This window comes from Myripristis murdjan, chromosome 23 (assembly GCF_902150065.1).
Source record: "Myripristis murdjan chromosome 23, fMyrMur1.1, whole genome shotgun sequence".
NCBI lineage: Eukaryota > Metazoa > Chordata > Actinopteri > Holocentriformes > Holocentridae > Myripristis > Myripristis murdjan.
The window spans coordinates 22,566,239-22,576,786 of NC_044002.1; the positions used below are offsets into that span (position 1 = coordinate 22,566,239).

At 40.5% G+C, this 10,548-nt stretch overlaps 1 protein-coding gene across 4 annotated transcripts in view; it reads left to right on the forward strand.

The window, feature by feature from the left end:
* nav3 (neuron navigator 3) overlaps positions 1-10,548 on the forward strand; it is a 490,514-nt gene extending 479,966 nt beyond the window's left edge. For all 4 annotated transcript variants that reach the window (XM_030045462.1, XM_030045459.1, XM_030045460.1 and 1 more), the window contains 5 exons: positions 1,234-1,305; positions 2,400-2,596; positions 3,400-3,518; positions 4,416-4,619; positions 10,132-10,548. In XM_030045462.1, coding sequence (XP_029901322.1) covers positions 1,234-1,305; positions 2,400-2,596; positions 3,400-3,518; positions 4,416-4,619; positions 10,132-10,251 — 712 coding nt within the window. In that variant the 3' untranslated portion in view covers positions 10,252-10,548. The remainder of the gene's footprint in view (positions 1-1,233; positions 1,306-2,399; positions 2,597-3,399; positions 3,519-4,415; positions 4,620-10,131) is intronic.

A 10,548-nucleotide genomic window follows, 5' to 3' on the forward strand; every position in this document is an offset into this window, starting at 1 on the left:
AGGAAAATATTTTACTTGCAGGAGCTATATTTGTGTGTCATGTTTCAATATTTGAATTAATGGATGAACAAGCAGCGTGACCTTCCCCACGACTGGCGCAGATTGTACCAGTGCGATTGTGTGGATACTGAATACAAATGTAAAAACGCATTATTTGACCCGGCAGTGTGCGAGATATTTACCGTGGCCACCTAACCAACCCAGTTGGCCAGATGGAGGCGCTAGATCCCAAGTTTCACCCAGCAGAGGCTCTGAAATCACCCGTGGCAGACGGAGGGATGAACAGATGGATCTCAATGCATAGCCTCCTCTCTGATCTTTGCTCACGGGGGATAGAAAAAACTTTTATTTCCATGTCTGATCTCTCACGGCCTCATCCAGACACATTTATACCGGATTTTACCCTCCAGTTGGCGTGCATTTGCCCGTGTGCACCAAAACATGCCGTCTGCACTCGTCTCATCACATTGCAAAGCCTGCTCTCTTGATTCAACACAGCCACAGGTTTCATGCAGATCCTGGGAAAGTCTTCAAAGGCACTGAATTCATTGATCTAAAAACTGATGTTAAAATGTCTTAAATCAGCCTTTCAAAATCTTAAAAATGCTAAGTCATGGGAAGTAGGATTTTATGGGTTATTTTTTTTTTTGGGAGGCAATTTAAAATGACAACTATCTTTTTTAATAATTTACAGAATACCTCCCACATTAACGTCGCTCAAGATCAGGATAGCAGAACCAACAACACTCATATTTTGTTTGCGACCGGGATGCACAGAGGAGATAGCTGTCACCGTACCCTGAATGTGCAGATTCAGTGAAAATTGGCTATTCAACCGAGATTTATGGACAATTTGTGTAAGGCACGGTGTGTTTTTGCTCAAGAAGTTTCCCAAACTTGGCACAATGGGAATGAAGGCGGTGGAAATCCCACATGCAGAGAGATGAACACAAAACTTCTCTAGCTTAGTAATCGTTTTTTTCCTTCAATTTTGGTTCATGTAAAATTTGGTCTTAAACTTTTATTTTGAGCGTCAAAAAAAAAAGTCTTAAATGAAACCTTTTAGGAATCCTGCAGCCAGGACTGATGATTTCCTTCTCAATTCATACATTCTGAAAGCGAACTAAACAAGGAGCAGCAGACAAAAATGAATGTGCGTAATTTATTTTATTTGACGTGTCGGTAATGATGTGTGTGTGTGTGTGTGTGTGTGTGTGCTGTGTTTCCATGCAGCCCGTACGTCATCGGAACCATGAACCAGGGAGTCTCGTCCTCTCCGAACCTCGAGCTTCACCACAACTTCAGGTTTGTGACGCACAGCCATCGTTTATATTTTGCTGTTATTGTCTCCCTGAATCTTTTTATATTATTGATTTATCTGTGATTTATCCCTGATATTGTTGTCATACTAATACAACAGCTGTATTGTAAAAAAAAAAAAAAAATGTTACTGGCACAGTGACACAAAATCCCAGTTTGTAGTTTTCTTGTATCATCGTGCCTCTCAGGTATTGTGTGTATTTCAGTTCCATATTTTGCTTCTCAAATCTCACAGATTAAAACTTACAAGCATTTTCCCCTGGGAAGCGTCTGAATTGCATCTCTTGTATAATTAGATTCGTTAAATGAACACGAGTGGATTATAAGACTCATTCCTGGTGCGGATGAGTTCAGCTTGGCACGTTTGAGCAGAAATATAGACGTCAGGGAAAACTTGTCACGGGCCACGCCAGGAATTTGAGATGTATTTTTCCTGAAATTAATTTAATATGAATTCTACGCTAAAAGAAATAAAACCTTTAAACCCCCAAAAGAAACCCCAAACCCTTTTGAAAATTGCATAAATGTCATATAGCCTCTAATATGAGCCTCTTTTGATGAGAGAATCAACATAATACATAATAATGATCATAATAAGCTCCTTTGCTTTTCTCCTCTTCAAATAGATCATTACTCGATGCAGAAAAATTGTTGCTGATGGCTCGGCAAATAGGTAGATATCAGGGAAACCTCATTATTGGCGACGCAAGGAATTTGAAATGATTTTTCTCCTGGAATAAATTTAATGTGGAAAAGAAAATACATTGTAAAGCCTCATTAAAGACGCTGTAAACGCCATAGACGGCTCGTATTATATCGCCTCAAATACGAGAGGACTGGCATACATACTTAATAAGCCCTTTTGCTTTTCTCTTCCTCAGTTAGACCCTTAAATAATGCAAAAAACAGACTTAGAATAACAAAATTAAATCGTAATATTGGTCGTAATGGCAGAAGCTCAGATGTGACACTCGTTGTTTATGGAGCAGCTCTTGTTGCTATGAGCAGTAAAGCAGATCTTATCGAGAGAGGTGTATTCACAGTTTTTTTTTTTTTTTTTTTATCTTTCCGGCGGGCAGGTGGGTGCTGTGCGCCAACCACACGGAGCCGGTCAAAGGCTTCCTGGGCCGTTTCCTGCGGCGGAAACTGATCGAGACGGAGATCGACAAGAACATGCGCAGCAACGACCTGATCAAGATCATCGACTGGATCCCCAAGACCTGGCAGCACCTCAACGGCTTCCTGGAGGCCCACAGCTCGTCTGACGTCACCATCGGTGCGTGCACACACACACACAAACACACACACACACTCATACACACACACACAAGATCATTTAGCTGATATATCCGGCTGATATTTTGCCTTTCAATAAATGTCTGATATCGATCGATCAATATCGTTCACTGCAGATGTGATGTAATTATGATTTTATTCAACCTGCTGTTTTAATGAGCTGCCAGCACACCTAACAGTTTTATTTTTCTGTGCTTCAGTGCAGAGTCGACTAAAAAAATATTCCCTTTTTTACCCTGAATATAAACAGACAGGCATATATTTTTAATTTAATTCAGTTATTTTTTACAAGTAGACAGTGTAGTCTTAGCTCATTTTCAGGTTTTCCACAAAGCCTCAGTTTTATTTGTGTTTCGGTCGTTAGGTTCATTATACATTATTCAGTCATTTCAATAATTCAGTCATAGTTTTATGATTTAATGTCATTGTTTTTGGGGTTTAAGACAGTGTGGATTGAACAAAAAAGAACAAAAGTGTAAATATTTTTAGGAAAATGTTAGTTTGTTCACCAAGTCTCATTTTTTATATTTCATCATTTTAGTTAATGACAATAGTTGACTGTAACAATGTTAGCACAGGCACAGATACACACAAAAACGCAACTATATAAACAAATACAGAAACTGTGCATTTGAGTGTTTTGTGTCACTGTGCTTGTAGAGAAAGACTAAGACTGCATGGATCATATTAGCCGAATTTCTTCTAAATTTATCACACCCAGTGCTTCTTTTCCCTCATTTGTCCGCCAAATTCTCATTACCTGGGCTCTTTTTGTCCCTCCAGGCCCCCGTCTCTTCCTGTCCTGTCCCATGGATGCTGAAGGATCGCTGGTTTGGTTCACCGACCTGTGGAACTACTCGCTGGTGCCCTACCTGCTGGAGGCCGTCAGGGAGGGGCTTCAGGTACGAGCCGCCGTCACGTCATGAAAAATGAAAAAAAAAAAAAAAAAAAAAGTAGTCAATGTGAAGAACGGTTCCTTCCAGGGAGTTAAATTATTGATGCATTAACCTGTAAGAAGCTGTAGCTGCTCCATATCCTGTAACGATGCAGCACATTTGATGTTTTCTTGGAGGAGCTGGAAGGAAAAAAGTACAAGATTTGCCTCTGAGATATAAAACAGGAAATGGAAATAGTCAAAACTGAGGTACAGTGGTGGAAAAAAGTTTCCGGACACCCCATGCATTTGTGAAATATTGCATTAAGAATCACTTTTAGGTCTTCAAGTGCAATTTCTTTTAGTACAGTCACAGCCAAAATACTAAACAAATCCTAAAAAAGCCATTAAGAACTTCAAATTGATTGGTTCCATAAAAATACATAAGAAATTTTGAGTATTGGGTCATTTTGGTACCAGTGATGAAGGTTGTTCTTTTTATTAAAAGACACAATTTTTGTTGCCAAGCTTGGTGTCTATATAAAGCCAGCACATCTGAAAGTTCTTCAGACACAAAAATGGCTAAAACAAGGAACCTAACGCAGGAAACACGCCTGAAGATAAAGATTACACTGTCAAGAATTTAGTTTGGTTAGTTTTTCTTTTAAACAATAAACAAAAAATTTGTATTTGTTTGTATCTGTCTAATGCAGCCACACCTTTTGAAACACAAAAAAAAGATTTTTCCACAGATATTTCATGATAATATTTGAGATTGTGTAAAATTTTAAGGGTGTCCAAAAACTTTTTTCCACCACTGTACATGTGCTGCACTTTACATCACAATCACAGTATTTAGAATAAAACTGCACTGTCATGATTGCAAAAACGAAAACAAAAACCCTGCCTTGATCCTCGCCCACAGCTGTACGGGAAGCGGGCGGCGTGGGAGGACCCGTCCAAGTGGGTGAACGAGACGTACCCGTGGAGCGCCACCTCCCTGCAGCAGGACGGCCAGTCGCTGCTGCAGCTGCGGCCGGAGGACGTGGGGTACGACGGCTACAGCTCGTCCAAGGAGGGAGCCTCGTCCAAGCAGGTGTCCCAGAGCGACACGGAGGGAGACCCGCTGGTGAGGCACAGGGCGTTGCTCCGCGGGTTTAGTTTAGTGCAGCTCAGGTTAGCACTGGCACATCTGCAGTTAAAATTGGCACAAGGTAATTCTATGAAAAACCCTTTCCTGTGATGTTTCACACCAAAGGAAATCAAAGAGACAAAAAAAAGAAAAAGATCTAATGTTGGTGAGTCCCGTTTTCTCTGCTGTTTAAGAGGCCGGTTGGATTTTAATCTCAAATTTTTGGCTCGTCAGCTGTTCAATCAATCAATCAAACTTTATTTATAGAGCACTTTTCATGCAAAAGGAGCAGCCCAAAGTGCTTTACATAAAAACACATAAAAACAATAAAAACAATGCAACACATAAAAACAATACAACAAACAATAGACACAGGATATATCCCCCCCTTCTCCCACACATAAATACACACATACACACATACACACACACACACACACACACACACACACACACACACACGCACGCACACAAATTTAAAAATACTAAGGAATTTAAAAAAAAAAACACTGAGAAAACGCTATCCTACACTCGCCACTTCGAAGTGAGGAAACACTAGAGAGAAGATAATCCATATTAAAATTTAAAATTCAGTAAATATCAATAAAAATAAATAAATAAAAGTAAATAAAATAAATACAATTCAGTTGAAGGCAAGACTAAAATGGTAAAATAATCAAATAAATAAAATTCAATTGAAAACCAGTCTAAAAAGGTAAAATAAAGAAACAGGCAAGTAAATAATAAAATAAATAAAATTCAGTTAAAAACTGATATAAAATCAAAAAAAAAAAAAAAAAAAAATGTTGTTGTTGTTGGTGGAGAAATTGTCCTGGGGAGAACAAACCTTGAGTGCATGAAAACTCATTTTCCCGGCCAGTTCAACCAGCCCTGTACTAGAGACTTCAAAACGGATGAGTTGAGATGTATTATTTTTAATCTAATGCACAACACTGAACATAACAACATGTGAACCAAGGGTGAATTGTTCTTAGCTGGTAGAAACAGCAGAAAAGGGAAATCACAATAAAAATAACAATAGTAATAATGATAATACCTTTATTTGTATAGCAGTTTTCAAAACACACAGTTACAAAGTGCTTCACAATAAAATAACAGCATAAAAATAATACAATAAAATACAATAAAAAAAATTTAAAAGCAAAAATAAAAGTGAGGATAAAACAAAAACAAAATTACAATAAAAACAGAAGACCAGCTCTGTATTATAGACTTCAAAATGGATGAGTTGTGATGTATTATTTTTAATCTAATTACACATTTCCCATTTGATTTTATTGATTTTATTAGTCAAGTTACCGTTTGATACACATTTGATGCTTCCCTGATCTTTATTCATCCTCCATCTTCACATTATTTTATTTTGGAATCAGACTTTGGTTGCTAAAAGTTATATATGTATCATGGAGGACAGGAAAAACACACAAGAAAATGTTTTTCGAAGGGCAAACACCAAAAATATACACCATCTTCATTACCAGGGACGGGATCCTTTTCTTGCATTTGCAGCTCCAGTTTGTTTTTTGGTTTTACAGAGACAAAACACAGCAGCAATAAGTGATACTGTATATATAATGATTAAAAAAAAAAAAAAGGCACAGACAGAAGAAATGCAGTCACTGATTTGCATAGGTGAGGTTTTTCCTATTTTTTTCCCCCCACAGAAACTCAAACAAAAGAGAAATAGCACCAACAGATGTAAATGATGAGCAGAGAGCAGAATCTAAATCAGAACAGAAACAACACGGTGGAAAACATGACGACAAGATGATCAGGGAAATAAAAGTAAATTATGCAGGAAATGAAACAGTAGCAGATGAGAGCGCGGTGCTGAGTGTGTGTTAGCTTGTGCATTCAGGCAGAAGGACACACACACACACACACACACACAGAGAACAATCAGAAGCAGAAAATAAGGCGCTATGAGAGCAAACACTATTTACTTGCATGAGGATACACATCCAAACCAAATGCTCTCAGATGCTCGGTCCATCAAACACAAACATAAAGTCACAGATTTATGGCAAAGTCACTCGGTAAATCCAAGGTCGCTGCTTTCCAGAGTGTAACCCTGTCTTCTGCAAAGTGTAAAGCAAATAAAGAAGCCTGTAATGCATGCAAGAACACACACACACACATACGCACACACACTCTCTAAATCTAAGACACTCGTTTATTGGCTGAGTACCCTTTAATTCCTCGTGGGCTGCAATAACTGGGGGGATGGAAATTAACTCTCTCTCTCTCTGTCTTCCCAGAATATTTAAGATAATCTTGCAGCTTGTGTGTGTGTGTCCAGGCGTAACCACTTAGAGCCTCATAGGTGCGCCAAACCTCAATTTGGGAATACTTAAAGCGACGTGCCGACATGCAGCACTTCTGCTTTATTTCCACCATTAGCTCCATTGCAGGGATGAGGGGAGGTGCAGGTGATTTTACTGAGTGAAACACAGGGATTCAGAATATCTTTAATCTCATGAACAAAGTTTGTCAGGGTCATTAGACTTTGCATAGAGTGTGTTTTCAAAGGAGCATGGACAGTGCGCTCCCGTCGGTCATTTTTTGCCCCTTTTCCACCAAAAAACACCTGGTGCTAGTTTGGAGCTGGTGCTAGAGCCGGTGTTTAACTGGTGCCAACAAAGAACCGGTTTGCTTTTCCACCGACCAAGAGCCAAGCGGAGCCACATCATTACGTCATCGTAAAACGCGATCACATGGGTGTGCGAAACGCTCGCTTGGAATCACAATAACCAACATGGACGACCCACCGTAGCGATGCAAATACTGCTCGTGTGTTTACAAGCCTACATTGCGGTCCAGAGGCGAAAAACGCAATTATTGCCGGCTACCCGTCGTATTCGTGGTCGGAACGAACGGTGAGTATGTTTAGCTTTACGTTTATAGCGATTGCTGCTCCCGTTTGAGTCTGTAACCCCGCCCACCAATGACGCGGTGGGCCGCGTCATCGGTTCTTTCTCTGGCTCCTGTTTAGCCCCTGCTCGGAGTCGGTGCTTGCCTAGCACCAGTTTGGAACCAGTTTGGCCGGTGCTTGGGCAGTGGAAAACCAAAAAACTGGTGCTAAGTCAGGCAACGGCTCCGAACCAGCCCTGGTGGAAAAGGGGTATTTGAGAGAGACTGGTTCAGTCCCAACGAGTCTGTTTGGAGCGGTTCATTCAAACTCCTTTAATTCGGTTTTGTGGACGGCAAAGAACCGTGCCATTTGAATTCAGATGTCGCAGAAGAACACGAGTCTTGATCCTCTTCCCGTATTACTGCAGTACGGTTTAGTCAGGAGTGAAAACGGCAACGCAATCTGACCCGGCTGCAGAAAAAGACCCCAAACAGAAGATTTTATGCGTATAAGAGGATGCATGTTGACATCCGATGGCCAGCAGTTCCTACTTGAAAAGCCTAGCATAACTAAAAAAATAATTGGTTCAAAGCTCAAATTTTGAATTTGGATCTAAGTTCACAGTGCCAAAAATGAACTTGCTCACATTCATTTCTTCCATTTTTTTGTGTTTTGTTTTTATGAGCTATTCTTTCTTAGTAGAACCTCCTCCATCCATCTCCAGCCCCCAGTCATTGCCATCGCCCACTTCCCAAACTAAATGCATCACTGGACTGGCTGCCACTACAGAATCACAATCATTACTCGGTCTTACCCTTTGTTAATGATTTCTTGTCATCATCATTCACTCGTCAATATTCCCCAAGGCCTCAGCTCGATGTGTCTCCTCACATTCGAGGGCTTGTTTTCTCAGACCCAGTGGGCACGATTTGCACAAACGTGAGACTTTTTTCCATTGGAATCTGGACGGATTTCTCCATAAAACTCAAATATTCACATGGAACGGCTTCTGCAGTAGCCGGTAGCTGTATTGTCTGAAGTTGCGCGAGCCACGCTGCGTGCCGGTTCCTGTAAATCCTCATCCTCGGCTGCCACAAAACATGACGTTCATTCGCTGCAAACAGATACGCTCAGTTCGCCAAAGACATGAGCGCACTCAGTTAACGCTGTTCATTTAGCACAGGGCTATTCAATTACAAATTCAGTTGGGCCAGATTTTTAACCGAGACCTTAAGCTGGGCCAGACATTTTCCAGACATTTAAAACGGCGGTTTTCATCGTCAATTTTTCGTTTAAGGGTTGAAAAAGACATACTTTTGAGCCGCTAGCATCAGTAACTTTCAAAACAACGCGCTGCAGTGTGAGTTGGTTGTGTGTTGCTAGGCAACGTGGAGTGTTGCATTCACTTTCTGAACTACTGCAGGGATTTCGAGTTCATTCTCGCGAATGTTTTTCTCTGCTTTTTTGGTTGAACCACGAGCTGGGCCACTCGGGAATTGCTTCTGGGCCGCATGTGGCCCGCGGGCCGCCAATTGAATAGGCCTGATTTAGCACATTCATGCACAACACTGAGCATAACAACATGTGAACCAAGGGTGAATAGTTCTTACAGTGGTGGAAAAAAGTTTTCGGACACCCTTAAAATTTTACACAATCTCTCAATCTCAAATATTATCATGAAATATTTGTGGAAAAATCTTTTTTGTGTTTCAAAAGGTGTGGCTGCGTTAGACAGATACAAACAAATACAAAATTATATTTTTTTGTTTATTGTTTACAAGAAAAACTAACCAAACTAAATTATTGACAGTTGAATCTTTATCTTCAGGCGTGTTTCCTGCGTTAGGTTCCTTGTTTTAGCCATTTTTGTGTCTGAAGAGCTTTCAGATGTGCTGCTTTATATAGACACCAAGCTTGGCAACAAAAATTGTGTCTTTTAATAAAAAGAACGACCTTCATCACTGGTACCAAAATGACCGAATGCTCAAAATTTCTTATGTATTTTTATGGAACCAACCAATTTTTTTTTTTTAATGGCTTTTTTAGGATTTGTTTAGTATTTTGGCTGTGACTGTACTAAAGGAAATTGCACTTGAAGACCTAAGAGTGATTTGTTAATGCAATATTTCACAAATGCATGGGGTGTCCGGAAACTTTTTTCCACCACTGTAGCTGGTAGAAACAGCAGAAAAGGGAAATCACAAGAACAATAATAATAATGATAACACCTTTATTTGTATAGCACTTTTCAAAACACACAGTTACAAAGTGCTTCACAATAAAATAACAATATAAAAATAATACAATAAAATACAATAAAAAAAAAAAATGTAAAAGCAAAAATAAAAGTGAGGATAAAACAAAAACAAAATTACAATAAAAACAGAAGAGGTCCCCATAAAATACAGTAAAAGTCCATAAAAGACAGAGCCAGCAACTAAGTCCATTGAGTTTAGCTGAAGTTACAAGAAGTGGGATCCGATTTGTTTTTTTGGGATAAAAAGGAGCCGCAAGCCATAAAACCATCACAGTGAATCACCTGCTGCTTTACGTACCTGATGTTCTCACCTGTGGAGTCTCTCTTGTTTAAAATGTGTGTGTGTGTGTGTGTGTGTGTGTGTGTGTGTGTGTCTGCAGATGAACATGCTTCTGCGGCTGCAGGAGGCGGCCAACTACTCCAGCACGCAGAGCTGCGACAGCGACAGCACCAGTCACCATGACGACCAGCTGGACTCCTCGCTGGAGTCGGCGTTATGAGACCGGGGGGCGCCGGAAACCTCGGAACCGTGGAACCTCGGACGTCCGGGACACCTCGGAACCCCGGAATCCCCGGAGCACCGGAAACCCCTGGGAACCCCTCGGATCTCCGGAACACCAGAACCCTGGAACTCGGGAAAACTCGGGAACCCCCGGAACTCCGGAACCTCGGAATCCTAGAACCATGGCGACGACCTGACACCTTCCAACCAGTGCACAGATACACCATGAGACATGTGATATATGAAGGGTTTTATTATCCGAAATGGGATACCGGCCATTTGGAAAAAAAAAAAA